This window comes from Vulpes lagopus, chromosome 4 (assembly GCF_018345385.1).
Source record: "Vulpes lagopus strain Blue_001 chromosome 4, ASM1834538v1, whole genome shotgun sequence".
Lineage (NCBI taxonomy): Eukaryota > Metazoa > Chordata > Mammalia > Carnivora > Canidae > Vulpes > Vulpes lagopus.
In genome coordinates, this window is record NC_054827.1 from 32,976,206 (window position 1) to 32,996,844 (window position 20,639).

The 20,639-nt window shown below is 44.3% G+C and overlaps 2 protein-coding genes across 4 annotated transcripts in view; both read left to right on the forward strand.

Moving 5' to 3' along the window:
- The window catches only part of PLEKHA2 (pleckstrin homology domain containing A2), a 60,557-nt gene extending 51,460 nt beyond the window's left edge, over positions 1-9,097 (forward strand). For 2 of the 3 annotated variants that reach the window (XM_041752910.1, XM_041752909.1), the window contains 2 exons: positions 4,721-4,798; positions 5,237-9,097. In XM_041752910.1, the coding sequence (XP_041608844.1) occupies positions 4,721-4,798; positions 5,237-5,599 (441 nt within the window). In that variant the 3' untranslated portion in view covers positions 5,600-9,097. The remainder of the gene's footprint in view (positions 1-4,720; positions 4,799-5,236) is intronic. The other variant, XM_041752911.1, reaches the window with a different exon arrangement.
- A 210-nt stretch (positions 9,098-9,307) lies between these two features.
- On the forward strand, positions 9,308-19,628 carry HTRA4 (HtrA serine peptidase 4). Its single transcript, XM_041753598.1, has 9 exons — positions 9,308-9,898; positions 10,307-10,406; positions 11,338-11,542; positions 12,399-12,593; positions 13,028-13,060; positions 14,541-14,655; positions 15,038-15,095; positions 15,514-15,609; positions 19,051-19,628. The coding sequence occupies exons 1-9, from the start codon at positions 9,421-9,423 to the stop codon at positions 19,214-19,216; spliced, it is 1,446 nt and encodes a 481-aa protein (XP_041609532.1). The 5' UTR covers positions 9,308-9,420; the 3' UTR covers positions 19,217-19,628.
- The last annotated feature ends 1,011 nt before the right edge of the window (positions 19,629-20,639 follow it).

The following is a 20,639-nucleotide window of genomic DNA, read 5'->3' on the forward strand; positions in this document are numbered from 1 at the left end:
TCCTGGAGTCCTGGGATCGAGTACCACATTGGGCTCCTTGCATGGTGCCTGCTTCTCAACCTCTGCCTGTGTCTCTGCCTCTCTCTGTGTGTCTTTCATGAATAAATAAATAAAATCTTAAAAAAATAAAATAAAAGCAACCTGGTACAGAGCCCAAGATGTAGAGGGTGTGGCCACAGACAACTGGGAGAGACCAGCTTGTGGGGACCAGCTGTGATGGCAGGTGGATCATGGTGACCAAGATCCAGGATCTGGGAGTAGTGGGGTATCTAATCTTGGGGTGTCAGCAAGCTTATCAGCAGGTAGACTGTTGTCAGTCTTGGACAAGGATCAAAATGAGATTTCAATCCTTGGAATACAAGGCATGCAGTGTTCACCATTTCCCCATTTCTCAGTCATAGAAGGTCAAGGGTATTAGGTTGGAGGATTTAGTTATTCCAGATGAGAAATGCTGTAGTGCAGGCTGGTTTGAGTAACTTGGCATAAGCCCAGCTGTCAGAATTAGGATGCCATGTCAGGTTAAGAGTGGTAATATGAGGGCTCAAATGTCAATTTCAATTGCAGAGTGTTGGGCTAGAACTCTTTGGATACTTACTGTTTTAATTAATTTATTTATTTATATTTCTTTTCTTTTCTTTTCTTTTCTTTTCTTTTCTCTTTTCTTTCTTTCTTTCTTTCTTTCTTTCTTTCTTTCTCTTTCTTTCTTTCTTTCTTTCTTTCTTTCTTTTCTCTTTCTTTTTCTTTTTCTTTCCTTACTGTTTTAATTTAGACTACAGGGTGAATGACATCATTTAGAACTGTGTAGTACCCAGCCTCGACAATCAAATGTGGCTGGGCTGTGTCTAAAGACAGGACTGATTCCTGGGGAGAGGACAGGGATTTTTAGCTGTTGGGTAGGGGGCAGTGCTGAGGTTGGGAATAGAATGAAGATGGAGAATCCTACAAATGTTGGATAGCTGGAGTGGAAACCACCACGGTAGGTCCTGGAGGCTTGTTACTGATGACCCCTGGAATTCATTGCTTCAAACCATTGCATCCATCATGGTACTGGGTTCATAGTAGGTGCTGGGTAAAAAAAGCTCCTTGGACTACAATAAACCTCAGGCTGCAGTTCCTCTCACCTCAGAAACTGTTCTCAAGGACAGAAACCCTACTTTTTCTGTCCAGCCAGTGCCAGAAACAAATACACACACTTAGGTATGCAGGAAGAGGTGAAGGTCTGGGTGTGGCACTTCCCTTTTTGTTCTCCTGAGTCTTAAGCATCTTTTAGGCTTTTTGTAATTCACTCTGGGGTGCATGGACTTTTTTTTTTTTTTTTTTTAAACCTCTGGTTCACCTTTGAGCAGTTGCTTTAAGATATTTTGGGGGGTTTTGATGAAAGCTAAGCATAGGCTTTCCGTTAAAGATAGACATACACATATGCCATATGTTTGCATACAGTTTTTGAGGTTTCACTGAATTTTTGTTGCCAGTGAATCCCAGGTCTGAAACTACTAATAGAAATTATAATTGTGATCTCAATAAAGTGAGAGTCTGTATGTTTTCATTCTTGTCACAATATCTGCTTTTCTATTTGGGTAATATTTTCATTTTATTATTTTTTAAGTAGCCTCCACACCCAGGGTGGAGCCCAAAGTGGGGCTTGAACTCATGGCCGTGAGTTGAGACCTGAGCTGAGGTTAAGAGTTGGATGCTTAGCCAATTGAGCCACCCAGGCACCCACTGAATAATATTTTTAAATAACATTTGTTAAACATTAAAATAATGCTCACTAATGTTTATTATTACTATCTTCATGTCTAGGTTAGCTCCATAGGTTATCTAACAGAAAATGTCCTTAAGTAGGATTAGAGAATGGGGGAAAAATATAATTAGCAAACATTTTCCAACTCTTAATTACTAAATGTTTTGAGAAAGAGATTTAATTATTTTGCCTATCATATTAGCAAAGACCTAAAAAAATTCTAATACTTAATTCTAGCAAGTGTGTGCACAAAAAAAATAATACAGTGGTGGCAAATGAAATCTATATTGTTGGCTAGAAATCTGGGCAGATGTAAGAAGAGCCTTAAAAGACTGCATACTCTTTAGAAACATTCCCAGGAGCTGAAGAATCTTAAGAATGAGAAAAGCTTTGTGCACACATGTGTGAACAGCAGCATTGCTTATATTAGAGGGGAACTGGAAACTATTTAAGTGTGTTTTAGATGATTTTGTGTCTGACTCCCCAGATGTTAAGTTGGGTAGTCCCTCATTTTCTCTTAGTGGCTCCTTGCTAGATGGAGGCTGGGGTGGAAGACCATTAGGCTCATGGTGTTTTAGGTTCCTGGAGAAACATACAAGTGTGTCAGTGGGTCTCATAGGACAGTCAGATAGGTGGCCTGTTGCTTGTGGAGCAACATTTGGCATGGGGGTTCTGTGTTGTGCCCGGGGGGTGGGGTGGGGGTAGAAGTAGCTTAATAGCCCTGGGAACTGTAATCATACGGATTGTGCAATCTGTTTCACAAAAATGCTGGACCCTCTGTATGACGTGGAAGGTGTTTGTCTCTCCCTCAGATCCCATCTCCATCTCTCCTGGTCTTCTGACATTTCCCCTTACCAAATCCTCTGTCTCCCTTGAAGGAAAATATCTGAGAAATGCTCTAACTGGTGGACAATTTAATTACCTCCATCTCATTCAACTCAAAGTAGCCAAATAGGTTATCTTACTTGATCTTGACAATTTACTCCTTAGGTAGGAATTATCTGCAGTTTGAGTATGAGGAAACTGAAAAAAAAAATCTCAAGGAGAGGCCAGTTAACATATATATAGCGTTGGAATTTAAGACTTCCTTCATGTCCCTTGTGTAATGATAATGAACAACAATAACTAACATTTTAGAAGCCCTTTCTGTGTGTTGGGCACTGTTCATACTGCTTTACGTACATGAGTTCATTGCCTTTTCTCAGTGCTTCTACTTGTGGACCAGGGTAGCCCTGAGATTAGTAAAATACCTTCTGGAAGAATCTTGGACACCTGGTCCTGTTTCTCTTTTTGGACTAAGGATGCATTTGTCTTTTTCTTGGAAAACCAACCATCCAGTTGTCACCCAACTGGGAAATGCCCAGGGGAGAGAGAATCAGGTAAATTTGCAGTTCTAGCATGTGAGAGAGGGGGTGTTCATAGTGGGCATTTGTTGCTACACCTGCTAAACCCACTGTGCAAGGATGTGAAACCTTTTCTTTTTCTTTCTTTCTTTCTTCTTTCTTTCTTTCTTTCTTTCTTTCTTTCTTTCTTTCTTTCTTTCTTTCTTTCTTTTTTCTTTTTCTTCTTTCTTTCTCTTCCTTGCTTTCTCTTCCTTTCCTTTCCTTTCCTTCCTTTTTTCTTTTCTTTTTCTTTTTTTTTTTAAGATTCCATTTACTTATCAGTGAGAGCAATCGAGGATGAGATAGCATGAGGGGGGAGAGGTAGAGGCAGAGAGAGAAGCAGACTCCCCGCTGAGGAGGGAGCCCAACCCCAGGACCCTGGGACCATGACCTGATGAATTAAAGGCAGACGCTCAACCACTCAGCTATCTAGGTGCCCCTAAAACCGTTTATTTTCTGAGTGTCTTCTGCACACACCTAACCAGTAAGGGTTTGTTTGGGGTGACAGAAAGGGGTCATTTTAACCTGATACAATGCAATGTGAAAGAATAATTTGGAGGATGGAGAAAGTGAGGGACCTATGTGGACTGTTTTGTGGGCTGGAGTGTGGCATTCACATGTACCTTACCTAGGCACACAAATGCACACTTGTGATGTGGGTGGTACTGTTAGGGGAAGGCACAGGGGCCGGAGAGAGATTAACAACTGGAAAGCTCTGGAGGTCAGGGATTTGGTCTTGGTCTCATCTCTGTGCTTGGCACCTGATGCCACGTGTTAGACTGAGGAGGGCTACAGCAAACATTTGCTAGGTCCACTTGACCCCCTGTAAGGCTGGAAGGCACAAAGAATACCCAAGGCTCCACCTGCCGCTGCTCGCCCATTTGATTTTCCTTCATTTCTTCACAGAGCTGCTGCTGCCCCCTTCTGGGGTTGGTAGGTATTTCTGGGGGATATGCTTTTTAATGGTTCAGCAGGATAATTAATTATCTGTTGGTAAGCTTGGTGCTGGGTATCTACTAAACTCCAGGCCTGGATGGAGTCCTGACAGACCCAGGTCACTTGTGCTCCTAGGGGATCCCTGTTCCTGGAGATAACATGTACCTTGGAGGATTTGTAGAGGATTTGGCTTTAGCGGGACTGGAGTTGAAAATGGGAGTATTCTGTTCGAATATCTGTGGTAGAAAGATGTCTGCCAAAAAAAAAAAAAAGAAAGATGTCTGCACGGGGAGTCAGGAGAACTGAAATCTAGAACAACTATAAATTTTGAACTTTGGCTTTCTGGGCCTCCTTTCCCTTCTCTGTAAAACAGGATCTTAGGCCAGGCCAGTTGTGTTCGAGTGAGGGTGAGGGGCTTCAGCAGGTACGCCTCTTCCTCACTGCAGAGCAACTCCACTTTGAGCAGTTTTGTTTATGTGGTGTTAGATAAGAGTTTGCAGGAAATAAATGTCCTCAAATGTCTGAGAGCCCCTGGACTGGATGACCTCTGGGATCCATCCAGCTCTAATGGTGTGATGTTTTTAGAATTGAATCACAGACTTGAGAGCTGAAATCATAGTGCGTAAGATTTCTCCTAAGTGCTGTGGATGTTTTTCAGGCGGACAGTCCAGAAGACATGCACAGCTGGATTAAGGAGATCGGGGCAGCTGTCCAGGCCCTCAAGTGCCACCCCAGAGTAAGTCACTTCCTTTCGTCATAGTCACTGTCAACTTAGAGATGAATTCTCTTTGAGTGGGCAGGTTTTATTTGGTGATGTAGGCAAGCAGCCTGGCCCTTGATGCAGCTGAAGCTGTCCTGTTTGTTTTCTCTTTCTACTAATTTAGGTACAAAGCTTTATTTTTTGTTTTGTTTTGGTTTTGGTTGTTGGAAAGAGGTGACGGGTAGGGTTGGGTAAAGAAACAGAGTCTGCAATATATTCTACACATCTCCCTGCCAGGCAGACCTTGACATATCTGGAGTGAGTCATGTTGGTCATACTTGATTTCTGTAGACAGGTGTCTCCGGACCTATGAGGTGGTGATCCTGGGTGGGTGTTCTTCCTGGAGCTTTGGGATAAACATGGTTAGGAAAGGCCTTATTTTCCTTTGGTTTTTTCTTCCCTGTTATTTTGTAGGATATGTCCTTTTCCAGATCCATCTCTTTGACTCGCTCTGGAAGCTCCAGCCACTCCGGGGGGCCCAACTCTTTCCTGTGCAGGGGGCGGCCACCTGTGGAAGAGAAAAAAGCTCTCTGCAAAGCCCCTTCGGTGGCTTCGTCCTGGCAACCCTGGACACCTGTTCCCCAGGCCAGGGACAAGCTGCTTCCCGCTGAAGAGACTCCTGGGGACTCTTTGCTCATGTCTCGCCTTGGGGAGAGCAGTACTTCTGGGGTGTTGCCCAGCTCCCGGATAAGGCACAGGTCGGAGCCCCAACACCCCAAGGAGAAACCATTTCTGTTCAGCCTTGATGATGAGAGCATACGGACTTCTGATGTGTGATAGAGCACAGTGTTCTGGGAGGTGGGGGAGGTCTCAAGAAAAGGAGGCCATGACTCAGTTTCTCTACCTTTTGGAGGACAGTCAGAGACCCTTTGGCACTCATATTCCTGTGGATGCTCTGTGGGGGGGTGGGGGCCATCCAGCGGGCCTTTCTTTTTTGTTTTAAATACCAATACAGTGTATTTAACTTGGGAAGTCACTAGGTTAGACTTGTAGGCATGCACAGTGGAGAGCAGGTTGCCACCAATTTGACTACTCTGAGGTCTTCCTGGTGAGAGGAGGTTGGGAGTGCTATTTCATCCCTAACCAAGTTTTATTTCCTTGTCTTAGTTTTAGTTTCTTGCTTTAGTTTCCAGGCCAAGCACAGAATCTTGGGCCAGTTATCTGGTTTATCCAATTCCTATTTATTGGCCAAGGTCTGACTATGAAGTCGGAAGGTAGTAAGTAGCCCCAGCTGAAAGCAGAAGATCCAGGCTCTAGCTTGCCTGGGATACCTTCTGAGGGGAGGTGTTAAAATCTGGGGGCTGATGGGTAGCTCTCAGAATGTCTACTAGGATAGATCCTCCCAGGGGACCTCCACAGGGGAAGAAATAGGGATCTCTTGTAAGGTATGAGGAAAGATTCAACCTCAGCATATCAGCCACTTTTGGGAATTAATTCTGTTATTGTCTATGACCCCAAATAATGTTAACATGATAGACCTGCCCACAGAGTTTGTGTGTTAGACCCTGAGGATGGGTTTATCAGTGTTATAAGTTACAATTGTAGACAACAGAGCAGACATTTCCATTGATATGGCATTATTTGGAAGTTTGCAGGGTTGTTAAGTGTATGATAATATCCAGTGTGATAGATCAGATCTCTGTTTCAGAATGTTAGAGTTGCATTAGAGCAGGTGCTGGGAAAAGATGGACTATAGTTCATCCAGATAAACTTTTCTGATCCATGCTTTCCAGACAGAAGAAAAGGTCTGTTTTAGCACAGAGTTCTTGAATCCTTACTTCATAGCTTTCTTCAGTAGGTTGATATTAGTCTAATTTTAAGTGCTGTATATTATATACCCTGGCAGATTTGCTTTCTTTCTACTCTTTTTATTGCCCTTTGAATGAAGCCTTGTGTACTTGCATGATCAAACCTTGTAATCCGATAAGGTTCCATGTACTTAACGGTGAAGAGATACAAGGATAATCTTGAGAGATATTTATATTTTTAATAAAATAAAAACTATGCACAGAAACATTAATTTAAAGGTTCTGCATTGCCAACTAGATATTTCCCAGGTAGAAAAGCATCGATTGCATTTCCCGCCCAGATTTTTGGGTATACCTTCTTTCATTTGACAAGAAGATACTATTTCCATGGTCCCTGGGAGAATTTGTCCAACTTACATAATGACCTGCTAATCTATCAGGTTCCCTACAGGGGGAGAAAAACTAACTCATTTCTGTCTATGCCATTTATCAGCTAGATCAGTTAATTACCTTTAAATTAAAAACTAATGACTATAGGAAGATACCGAGAGAAACATTTTTACCTAAGTAAATCCCTTCCCCTTCCTTATGTCCAGATCTAATGTCATCAGAAAGCCTTAGGGGCTTGAGGGTAATCTGTGTTCCTTTCAGGCACTGTAGTTCCCTTGAAGCCTATGTCATGTTGAGAACTTTTCTTGAGTGCACTGCATTGGAGCTATTATTCATTATTATTCATAATTTAATTATTTGGCCTAGTGGTCCTGGTATAAAAAAGACATCTAGTACTGGATTTCTCTCTCTCTATCCTCTTTTTTTCAGATTCTTGTATACTTTTGTCCTCAGAAATCTATGGTTTAGGAGATAGTTATTTATGAGCGACCAAGGTTACAGCTTCAAGTAACCTGATACGTAGTCATTTCAGATTCTTAAGTCTCCTTGTCTCTGGTTTCATCCTCAGATTTTCCTCAAGAAAATTCTTCGGCTAGGTCAAAGAAAATACACAATAATTGATGTTGCACTAACAAAAATAAGTTAGGAACTTTTGAGATCCCTTTAAACATTCCCTAACTCATAAAGCTATTGTTTGGTGTTTAAACTGTGAAAATGTACCCATTTCTCTTTTGTTCAGTAAAATCTCTGCTAGAATACTATTGCTAAATTAACTGGCTATTATAATAAAGCTGATATGTTTCTTATTTCGGTAGGGCCTATTTTAAAAATGTGTTAAATTAAACATACTTATAAATCTAGATTATACTATTATGATAGAGGGAAAACAAAGACTCTAATTGGCAAATACTTGGGGAACATTGTTAACGTAGTTCCAACACCAGATAAATATAATTATCTTCAGTGAAGTCTATAAGCATTCTCATTCCCAAACCTTATTTCAGAATTCCTTTTGTGTCCATATTTCTTACCTTCTGGCCACTTTCACATCACAACTTTTTAATGTCACTACACACGTGAGTCAAAGATAGTGCATATATAGTCAAAGCATTTGGCTTTAAATGTGTATGGAACCAGATGGAAAAAAATAGAGCAGGGATGCAGTATAGGTTAGTAGTTAAGTGTGTAGGCTCTGGAATAAATCTGAGTTAAAAAAAAAAAAACAAACCAAAAAAGGTACTGCATTTTCTTTGTGTAATAAAAACCGCTGAGTTGTGCTGTTTTCATAAGACTTTTGAAGTGGTCTTGACCCAGTTTGTGTAACAGTATTACAGGTGGTCTTCCTATAATTGAACTATTTACCATCCCTGTTCTTGAGAGCTTAAGGATTTGCTTATTCAAGGTCACTTGGTGGTTGGTAAACATTGACCTTTTGCTTCCTGTGAGACATCATAAACCTACTAAGATGTAGAGTAGGTGCTGGCCAAAATAGTGGAGGTTATACATTTATTTCTGAGTAGAATGCTACGCTCACTCACATGAGAAAGGGCAGAGGTAAGGTCTAGCTTTGTAGTCACTTGAAGCAAAAAGGGTTTTTGTTTTGTTTTTTACTTCCTGAATATAACTGCTCTGCTACGGGCTAAAAGAACCTAACTTGCAGGTTCAGTAGTTGAGCGATGGAATTTGATGTTTGCTTTCACTGTTGACCAGTAACACCATTTTGGAAATTGAGCTTCCCAAATGAGCTTTAGTTTATAAACTCTGAACATGTCAAAAATGTTTAGTAAATCTTTTCTACCAACATCACTTTTTTTCCTTACTCCTTTTTTCTCAATGCTATCGCCTGCAGCAGTCATACAGTCACTCATGCTAAGTAGAATTTGAATAAAGCTAACATTAGCATAAATATACTGTTTGACCTCTTCCCCTACTGCTTATTGAAGCTGTGGCATGATTTGGTGTTTTGAACCAGTATGTTTCAGCTGTGAAATGCACTCGCTGTAAGCCCTGAGCTGAGTGCATGGAAACTGTTACGCTTCTCATTTTATGTGATCTCCTAATTGGTATGTAGCAAAAATAGTTTTCTAAAACTGTTTTGTTGCTTGTTTTTGTAATAAAACCATGTGAAATACTGAAATATGGTGTGTGTTTTCCTAACGCTGACCTTCTGTTGGTGAGTGGGTGATCTCTCTTGCCAGTCTGCCCCATTACTGGTTTTCTGGACCTCTCCAAGTGGGAGCCTGCAAGGGGGGAGAGCTGGGGACCTCCCTTCACGGCAAGAGGGGGAGCTGGCGCTGGGGCGGGGTGGGGGGGACGCGGGGGGTGTGTGTGCAGAGGTCGGCCAGGCTCTGCCCCTTAAAGCCCGGGGCTGACGGAGGCGGCGTCCTACCGGGAGAGGGAGGCTCTTTTTAGAGCCGTGGCGGGTCCAAAGGAACCGGAGAGCGTGGAAGAAGGGGCAGGATGACCAGCCCGCCGCCGCCGGCTGCGCTGGGACCGCTTCTCCTGCTGTGGCTGCTGCCGGCCTGGCGGCCCGTGCCGGGGGCCGAGGCTAGCACGTCCAGGCCCCCGCTGCGCTGTCCCGCGGCCTGCGAGCCCACGCGCTGCCCCCCGCTGCCCGCCTGCTCCGCGGGGTCGTCGCCCGTGCTCGACGGCTGCCGCTGCTGTCGCGTGTGCGCGGCGGCCGAGGGCGAGGCGTGCGGCGGGGCCGCGGGCCGGCCGTGCGCTCCGGGGCTGCAGTGCGGCGCGCGGCTCGGCGCCCGGCGTCTCCGCGGCGCCCGGGGGGGCACGTGCGGCTGCGCGGCGGCGGGGGCGGCGGTGTGCGGCAGCGACGGGCGCACCTACCGCAGCCTGTGCGAGCTGCGCGCCCAGAACCGCGCGGCGCGTCTCCGAGGCGCGCTCCCGGCCGTGCCGGTGCTGAAGGGCGACTGCGCGGGGCGAGGTGAGCGCCGCCCGCGGCTCGGGGCGCTCGGGGCGCTCGGGGCGCTCGCAGCTCCCGCCCGCGCCTTTGCCTCCGGAGTCCACGACGCGTTCCCAGTTTTCTCTCCTTCTTGGGTGTCGCCTTACCAGTTCCTGCGTGGTTTCTCCCCGCTTGCCGCCCCGGGCCTGTTAAATACCATCCCCCCCCCCTTTTTTTCTCTTACCCACCCGGGATAACAGGTGTCGTTCCCTCAAGGCGCATCCTTCGAGTTAAGAGGTCCTTAGCTCTTAACTCTTGCAGCCAACAGAGAGGGAGCCCGACGGGAGGAGCGGGAGGGAAGGGGGAGAAAGCGGTCTCCAGCCGAGCGGGAGGGCTTGCAGAGGACGCCCGGCGCGCCCAGGCCCCCAGGAACCAAGCATTTCTTCCCAGGGGCCTGGAGTGTCGGCCGGCTCCGGAGCCCGTACAACTTCCTCGCGGCGGTGGTGGAGAAGGTGGCGCCCTCAGTGGTGCACTTGCAGCTGTTCCGCAGGTAAGGGAGGCAGGAGGAGGCCGCCCGCCGGCCTCCCCGCGGCACCCGGCTCCAGGGCCCCCCCACCCCGCCCCCGCGGCGCGGGCGTCGCTGAGTCCTAAAACCCGCTGCGCGGCCCTAACAGGTTGGATAACCCGTTCGCGGTGGTTTAGCCAAAGAGCGGAAGCGTAGGGATTGCGACCTCCAGAGCCGGGCTGCTCCTCTGCACTTAGGAGCGTGGGGTTTCTCTCTCCCTCAACTCCCACGACATAACTGAAGGTCAGATGTAGGAGCTAGCAGGCACCCCCATGGTGATCTTGCTCGGGGGCCCCTCGTTTTCATGGAAGGAAATCCGATGTCACGAGGCCACTTGGTGGTGGAACCTAAGCGGGAACCAGCCTTCTTCCACTTCCTACCTGCCTGGGTCCTCAATAATGTAGCACTGGGTGCACGTTTGCTCTCAGGAGTGTGATTAGGGTAGGCCTCTCTGAAGCAGAGGGGTGCTGCTCTGACCAGCACTGGAGAAGGAGGCGAGGGGGGTTGTCCCTGGAAAAGGAGAGTTGGCATCAGCTCTCAGTTCTGCTCCTAAGAGGTGGCCAGGGCACTGAACATGAGGAGTCTAAGTACTCGTGCAGAGAATGAAAACACAGGGGGCACCTGGGTGGCTCAGTGGTTGAGCCTCTGCCTTTGGCTCAGGGTGTGATCCCAGGGTCCTGGTATGGAGTTCCCCACAGGGAGCCTGCTTCTCCCTCTGCCTATGTCTCTGCCTCTCATGAATAAATAAAATCTTAAAAAAAAAAAAAAAGTAGAAAAACACAGACGGGATAGTAAACTGTCTGAGAAAACTGTGGTGGAGGTGTGTTTGATCAATGAGAGGTTCCCATGTCCCCAGACTGTGATGGATCCCCTGATTTTCCTGCCCTCTGCTTATGCTGTTGTCTTGTGGGGACAGGTCACCTCTTAGCAGCAAGGATATGCCTGCATCCAGCGGCTCTGGGTTCATAGTGTCTGAGGATGGGCTCATTGTTACCAATGCCCACGTAATCACCAACCAGCAGCGGATCCAGGTGGAGCTCCACAGTGGGGTCCAGTATGAAGCCACTATCAAGGACATTGACCATAAATTGGATCTTGCGCTGATTAAGATTGAGCCAAATGTGAGTGTGCAAGGGCCAAATCAGTCTGTACATCTGGAGATTTTCATCAGTTTGCTGCCATTTCCCTCACTGCCCCATTCCCACGTATCTTTTTTTTTTTTTTTAACCTGGTATATGTTCTTTGCTAAATTTCCTTTTTCCCTATTTTCCACTCTTATTTTCTTTTATGCCTGTTTGTATGTCCCTAACAATTTCTATTAACTATCCAGCCTCCTTTACCTCCTCCTTCAACAGCTGCTGCTGCTGGGAAAACTCTCTCTGCTTGCCTTAGAATACTAGGACTGATTACAATGGATTCGAGGATGCTAAGGAATACTTTGAGGTCCTTGCTTCACAGTGTGGTCTGCACAACAGCAGCATTGACATTATCTGAGAACTCTTAAAAAATGTACAATCTAAGATCCCACCCTGGTCTACTGAGTCAGAATCAGCATTTTAATAAGATCCCTGAGTGATTCATGGGCACATTAAAGTTTGAGAAGCACTGCTCTGGGCCATCTCCTTTCTGTTTGTGGTTTGGTTTTGACTATAGAATTCTGAGCTGGTATAGTGCTAAGTGAGTTGCTAATATCAGTGGTATGTTCACCAGCTACTTCACTGCTGGCTTAGTTATAGGAGTTTCTACAAAGCAATAATTTTAGACTTTAGAGATGATCCTGATAATCTTACGGAGTGACAGTTGGTGGTTGCTGGGATTTGAGGAAGAAGCATTAGGGACTTGTAGAACCTAGGTGAGTGGGTGGGTGATTCTTGCATTGGCAGTGTCAGATGTGGGTTGTGCACAAATACTGGTTGATTCTCTTCTTGATTTGTTCTTCACCTCTCTACCCTTCCCACCCCTCCTGGCTGCGTGCAGGGTGACCTTCCTGTATTGCTGCTGGGAAGGTCATCCGACCTGCAGGCTGGAGAGTTCGTGGTGGCCTTGGGCAGCCCATTTTCTCTGCAGAACACAGTGACTGCAGGAATCGTCAGCACTACACAGCGAGGGGGCAGAGAGCTGGGGCTGAAGGATTCAGACATGGACTATATCCAGACTGATGCCATAATTAATGTAAGTCACTTGGGAGGGCCATCCTCAGCTGATAAGGTAGGGCAGGACAGGGAGAAGAGCATGTCAGAATGCCCTCATGTCCCTTTGGTCTGTTGGGGCTGTGCAAAGTCCAGTTGGATTCTCATGGGAGGGATGGAATGCCATGTTGTTAGAGTCTAGCCGGTTTGATGTGATCTTTGGCATCCATGATATTGGGTTGTCTCTTAGGGTCTGTCCTAGAGGCCACCCCTACTGTAGAAGGTGATGGTCCTCTTGCTGTTGTCCCTTACCTGCACTGACTTCCCTGTTGGTGATGACAGTGGGCACGGCTTTGCTTGCCTGGGAGGAACAGGGGCTCACCAGAGCAGGGTGCTGTTGGTAAGCCTCTTTAGGGACTCTGTATAAATGCCAAGGAGAAAAGCAGCACTGATGACTTTTTCAAAATCTGTCTTCAGCACGGCAATTCTGGGGGCCCCCTGGTGAACTTGGTAAGTGGCTACTTTCCTTGCTGCTTCTTGTCTCTTCCGAACTTTCAAAGACTTTCACATTCCATGATGCAGACCAGAGATCTGTGGATAGGACACTTTCTATTATCGCACCTTAAGTAAATGGTTAGCAAAACTTTAAGGTCGTTGGTGGATTTATCATCACTTGTCACATGGCATGTGATCTCACCCAAGTGATGGTGCCAGGGTTCACTTCTGCTTATTGACATCTCTTCAACATGCTTTCTGTTTTCATCGTGCAGTTAACAAAAGTTAACTAAACTGTATGTTGGATGTCCAACTGTACTATGAAATGTCGATCCTTGAGGACTCCCTGCTGCTACATATGAAGATCTGTCCCTCATCCCAGAATGCCAACTACATGACGTGGTCTGTTGAGGTTTTTAGACCTGAGATAGAAAAGCCACAGTGAGAACCCATTACACTGTCTTTTATTTAATTTGTAAAGTTTTATTCAGCATCTCTAGTGGAAATGCAAGCATTTCTAGTTGCTCAAATACACTGAAAATAGAGAGTGCAGTGCTATTTGATATACAGTCTGTGATCATGCTGAGGCCCTTTGGGCTGTTTTCGGTTCCTTACACATTATACTTGCTCTTTGGAGGATGAATCATTATGTGAAATTACTGAGCCCTTCTTAACTCATAGCAACGCGGGTAATTTTTTTTGTGCCTGCTTTCTCCAGTAGACAACGAGTTTACTAGAGCAGGGGTGACGTGCAGACCATCAGACCACACTCCAGATCTACTGAGTTATGATATGTATTATAATATGACCAGAAGTCTCCTTTCTACCCTTCCCATGACCCAATGAAGGCTAAAGGATGATGAGGTGCACGAAGATGAAAGTGGTTCCCACTTCTTAGCTTTGGCCTCATAAAGCTTTGTTCTCAGAGGTCAATCAGCTAATTCTGAAATTTCACTGAAGTGTTATTGCAAATCCAACAGCGTTTTCTCTTTTCCATATTTATTTTTAGTTTCATAAATAGTCCTTGTCCCCTTCACGGTGTCAACATACAAACTGTGGCTCACTTTTAAAATCATTTGGTGAAGGAGAAAATGAACTCAAGCTTAAAAAAAATTTCCTCAGAGGCACCTGGGTGGCTCAGGGCATGATCCCGGAGTCTTGGGATCGAGTCCCGCATCTGGTTCCTGGCACGGAGCCTGCTTCTCCCTCTGCCTGTGTCTCTGCCTCTCTCTCTGTGTCTCACATGGATAAATAAATAAAATCTTAAAAAACAACAACAACACCTTCCCTCAGTGGCGATTTGCACAGGGCAGGGCCCCCCGGGCCCCCTGTCCTCCTACACCCCCCCCCGCCCCCCGCCCCAGCCTGCCTCTCCTCTAGCCCCTCTGTGCTCTGGACCTCCCTGACTAGCTTCACTCTCTCTTCTGCTGGTCCTGGTTTTGCATTGGCCACTTTGCACAACTTGGCGACCCAGTGAGGTCTCCTCCCTTGCCAGGATGGTGATGTAATTGGCATAAATACACTGAAGGTGACAGCGGGAATCTCCTTCGCCATTCCCTCGGATCGAATTCGACAGTTTCTGGCAGAATTCCACGAGCGGCAGTTGAAAGGTAATGCGGGTGGGGGGTTTCTCCCCCTCCTGCTTTTCAGGAATACTCGGGCTATTGTGGAGATCGCCATGGGGTTCTGTGGACCAGGGGTCCCTGGTTCGGGTGGCAATATGGGCAACTAGGCACAAAACCAGGCATGTGTCCTGCCCAGAAATAGGTGAGTTATGGCAGAAAGGAAACCCATGGGCTGGAGATGAGAGGTGGATGGCAGCAGTGTCAGTGCTAGTGACTAAAGGTTCCCTGAAGCGTGTTTTCATTGCTGACAGCCTGAAAGGGCAGCTACAATTATAGTATGGATATTCTGTGACTTGCTGTCTTTTTAGGCTCTGCCAAAAGGAAAGACGTTTTGTTGTTAGTAACACCCTATAACTTTCCTTTCCAGGAAAGGCTCTTTCACAGAAGAAGTATCTCGGTCTGCGGATGCTGCCTCTCACTATGAAGTAAGCAGGGGTTTCAGTATGTCTGGGTTGTTTTTCAGAAGCAAAGGGCACACATGGACAGTCTTAACAGGGAATCTAAAGCATGTGGACCACAGTTAGCTACTCTTGGGAGAGTAGGCCCCGTTATCACAGGGTAGGTATCTGCCTCTGCCTGCACCAATATTTGACACTATGTTTCAGTAGCTTCTTTCGCTATGGCTATACCTGATAATGTCCAATGATTTGGGGCTTTGGTAGAGAACCTGGCCACCCCCAGGTTAGAATAACTGTGACCAGCTTGATGGAATCCTCCCTGGCTGCCTGAAGCCTTGAGTAGAACATATGAGAGTACCTGTTGAGTTGGAGGCTTTGACTGGGGCTCAGGTGGTGAATTCATTGTTTCTTAATCTTCTGGGAAACCTTTTCTCACTTTTCTTAGCCTTCTTCAAGAGATGAAAAGGCAAGATCCAGATTTTCCTGATGTGAGTTCTGGGGTTTTTGTGTATGAGGTGATTCAAGGAACGGCTGCTGAAAGGTAAGAGCTCAGGCCTTGGCCCAGCTAGGGCACCATGGTAAATATGTGGATTGAGATGTGCACTGTGAGTACAGTGGCTCAGCCCACACATGGCTGTTAACACTGAGATGTGGCTGGTGTGACTGAGGAAGTGAATCTTGTCTAATTTTAATTTATGTAAATTAAAACCCCAGAGGCAATCAATATAAAATATTTTTCCATTAAACATACCTTTTGTTTTGGAAGGACTGCCTTTAATTACTGCATTGTTTAAGATGTTATACAGTAGCACAACCGTTGTATGTTGTTTCTAGTGGATTTCAAAGACATCTATGAAACAGTCTAAAGTACCTATTAATAATTTAAAAAATTATGCGTTAAAGTAATAATACCTATATTGTGTTAAATAGGTATTTTATTAAAATGAGTTTCATCTATTTTGAAAGAAATTTTTTTTTTTAAGGTTTTATTTATTTATGAGAGACACAGAAAAAGAGGCAGAGACACAGGCAGAGGGACAAGTAGGCTCCCTGTAGGGAGCCCGATGTGGGACTCAATCCCAGGACCCCAGGATCATGCCCTGAGCCAAAGGCAGATACTCAACTACTGAACCACCCAGGTGTCCCTATTTTTAAAGAGATTTCTAAAATTAAGGAAGTTTTTTTAAAAATGTGACTCCCAGAAAATTTAAAATGACACATGTGGCCTGTCTTACATTTCTATTGGACAGTGCTGATTTAGATTTGTGTACCTGTGTCTGGAAGGACTTATTTGGGGGAGGGGATGATTCTTTTTTCTTGTAGCCCAAGCATTCATGATGAGTTAATAGCATAAGTTTAAACTAATTTTGCTAGCAATTCTTGAATCTACTTTGGATACCTTAGTTATTAAGAATAGGAAAGACTCGGGAGGGCTAAAGTTTAAGAATATATTTTAGGTACTTTAAGACACTTTTTTCTTGAACTCTGGAAGACTATATCAGATGCCAGCACTGAATGAATGAATGTTAATAAAGCAAAGGATAGAACAGCTCATCAGAGAAGTGCTCCAGCTGATTTTACTCATTTTTAAACATTTATACTTACTGAGGGAAGAGGTGGCTTGTCCTACAATTATTCTCCCGGATCTCTCTCTTATACTTCTTCAGTATACCTCTCTCACTGCTTTTGTTTCTCGAGAGCTCTTTTTATATTATGGCAACTTTTTTAGTAGGGGGAAGAAACCATGGGGTACTAAAAGTTAATAGCTAAGGGTTAGGTCTCATGTTACTAAATTTGGCGTGTCATAGGCTTTTCTAGACTTTCTTGCTTCCTGCCCTTCCCCTACCCCTTTATTTTTATCTTTTGGTTCAAGGCCAAAGCTATTTCTTTCAGTTCTCCTAGTCCTTGCTGCTCAAAGTGTGGTCTGTAGACTAGCAGCATTGGCTTCACCTGGAGCTTTAGAAATGCAGAATGAAGGGTGCCTGGGTGGCTCAGTTGGTTGAGACTGGACTCTTGATTTAGGCTCAGGTCATGGCCATGGGTTGTGAGACTGAACCCCGAGTCGGGGTCTGCGTTGAGGGTGAAGTCTGCTTCTTTCTCTCTCTCTCTCTCTCTCTCTCTCTCTCTCGGTCTCTCTCTCCCTCTCCCCTCTCATGTGGCTGTGCTCTCTAAAATAAACAAATCTTAAAAAAAAAAAAAAAAAGAAATGCAGAATGACAGGCCCCAGCACTAAATCAGAATCTGTTTTAAACAAGATCTCCAGGTGATTTGTATAAACATTAAAGTGTGGGACTACTGCTTGCTTGAAATCACTGATAAACCAGAAATCTATTATTTCTGGCTTCAGCCAGTTATATCTATCTATCTATTTAATTGTTATTTATCCAATAACAATAATTACAGTAATAACAGCCAGCACTTATTAACCCCTTACTATGTCAGGCATCACTTCAAGTGTTTTACATACTTTTTGAGCCCCCAATAGTCTATGATATAGGCATTATTTTACAGAAACAGCAGCTATCGTACAGAGGGGTAGTTCACTTGAGAGGTACATTTAAGTCAAGAGCAGGGACGTGGAATCTGGCTTAACTCCCGGATTGTCCTGTTTTGTAGCTGCTTCTCTTGTTTCTAAGAGGCAGAGCGAGTGGCAGGAAGATGGGTTTTCAAGTCAAGGTCAAACTCTACTTTAAGTCCCTTCGAAGCTGTAGCACATGGGATAGGTTATTTATTATGGCTGAGCCTCATACCCTCATTTTGGTGCATAGTATACACTCAGCAATAACTGGCAGGTTTCTCTTTTTCTACCTATAGAACTACAGTGGATTAAATTTCTTGTTTGTGCACTGTCCCAGTCATCCTCCTGAGCTGTCCTTGTGCTAAAGGTTTTCCAGGCTTTTAGCTTTGCCCTCAAACTTCTCTTCACATCCTTTGGCTTTAAATTTGTATTAAAAAAAAAATTAACTCCACATATCTTGGTAATCCTCCCATATCCTTCCTTTGGTTCCACATTTCTTTAAAATGATGTCTCCTGGAATCATTTAATTTGATGTCTCTCTTCCAGCTTACTATTGACCTAAAGTTTCTAGAATATATATTCTATGTGAAGCAAATATATTGGAGACAAAATATAATCACAACTTTGGGGAAAAGCAGCCTAGAACCAGAGTCTTAAATATTTAGACTTGGAAGGGTGACTGGTTTTTGACTTCCTGGAAGCAGAGCAGTCATACAGCTCAACAGACTCTTCACTTCCATAACTTGTAGGTGGAGATGGGGCAAGTGAGTGAGCTCTCAAAACCAAACTGTATGGGGGAAAAGTTTATTGCTTGTGTTCTTCTTCATCTTTCCTGGGAAGACCAGGAGTATGTTTGAGGTTTACAGATAAAAAATAAAAGCAAAATTCCCTATTCCAAACCAAATCCAATAATATGGGAGGAATAAACTTTTTACATGATTCTGTTAGAAGACTGAATTTATAAAGGTAAATAGGATTGTTGTCCCTAGGTGGTTTCCTAGCATATCTTACAAGAGCCCTCGTATTTGAAAGGATTGGGCTATTTCTGGTTTCCTGTTTGTGACAGCAAAATAGGGGTGCCCCAGTGACTCAGTCGGTTAAGCCTCTTCCTTTGGCTCAGGTCCTGATCACAGGGTCCTGGGATCAAGCCCCACATCAGGCTCCCTGCTCAATGTTTAATGACAGCAAAATAGGGGTGCCCCAGTGACTCAGTCGGTTAAGCCTCTTCCTTTGGCTCAGGTCCTGATCACAGGGTCCTGGGATCAAGCCCCACATCAGGCTCCCTGCTCCGCGGGGAGTCTGCTTTTCCCTCTGCTCCCTCCCCTGCTTGTGCACACACTCTCTCTCATAAAATCTTAAAAAAAAAAATGACAGCAAAATAGTGTCATAGGAGACAGATATTAAATTCTAGATGGGAACAAATAAAACATATAATTTCATGGTCTTTTTTTCCCCCTCTCCCAGCTCTGGGTTGAGAGACCACGATGTAATTGTCAGCATAAATGGGCAACCTGTTACCACCACAACTGATGTTATTGAAGCTGTGAAGGACAGTGATTCCCTTTCCATTATGGTTCGTCGAGGAAGTCAAACTTTGATCCTGACAGTCACACCTGAAATAATCAATTAATTATCTTGCTTTAAAGAGAAATCATCTAACAAAATCAAAGCTATATTACCTGGTTTGTATTGAAGATGTGCCAAAGATGGCAAGTTTTAGGGTCTCTTTCTTAAGAAAAATGAATGTTTTAAAATACACACGCGCGCGCACACACACACACACACACACACACAGGGACTGTTAGATTGGGGTGCTCTACTGTTGCTAAGAAGCCTCACTAAAGCAAGTGAAGGACATGGTGCCAGGAAGTCTGGGAAGCTGATAACATTTTATTTAAACACAGGAAACAACTGAAAAACAGTCAGTTTCTAATTTAACCTTGACAGGACACTTGTGGATTTTAAAACTTCTCTATAGCCACAAACTGGATGTAACACCAACGTACACACCCACATACACACATGCGCACGAGTGAACAGACCTACTGAATATGAAGAGACAACCTGAATCCAGAGTGCAAAGGAAATAGAATTTTTAATAATACTACCTTTCTCAATCAGTTTTTCAGGTAGTACCACATTTGGCCAGGGTTTGTAGGTGCAGAGGATGAGCAACATTTCTTTTCTTTCTTTTTTTTTGATGAGCATCATTTCTAAGTCAAATTCAAATTGACTACTGTGGACTGTCACTGAGGAATACTAGATTCTAATGATCACCCTGCCTGTGGTCTCAGAGCCTTCTGTGAGAGGGCTTCTTTTATAGGACATATCCTTCAATAACTTATAGACTTTGACCTTTTTACCCATCCTTATCCTCCTGGCAACATTAGTAATTTTGAATCTGAAAGCTGCCAAAGTGTTGGTGTTTTTAAAGAAAATTGTTTTTGATGGGGCTTGTGAATATCCTGAAGGAGATTTTTTTCCAAAGTGTGGGATGAACCAGGATTTGTGGCTTAGCGTAGTACCTGATTTTTGGTAAGCTTTTAATTTGTTTTCCAGATTTCTCTTACAAGTTAGGTTTTTTTTTTAATAATATGGCATCTCCTTAAATTCTATGCAAAATTTTAAGTGCATTTTTTTTTCCCCTGGGGATGGGATCTAGTTTCTTCACGACCTACAACAATTTTAATTATTACTGTTACAAACAAGGTTATGGTCAATGTAGTACAGAATTCTCAAGGCAGAATAATGTTTTAATTTTTACACAATCGCCAACCACTTGATAATATAAACACAGTGATCCTATTAATCAGGGATGATAAAGCTGAAACATTTAGAAAAGCTGCTTCATAAGGATAGAACGTATCTGGTGCTATTTTAACCGATTCTTGGTCCTTAAGTAATCTATTATGATTGGTTTTAGGATTTATCCTGAATATTGGGCTTTTAGTTCTACTTGTCTGAAAAGTCCTCCTTTTACTTCATATTTAAAAGTTCTTTTCAACTTAAATTGCAAAGGATGGGAACTAAGTTTTTAAACCACTTATAATTAA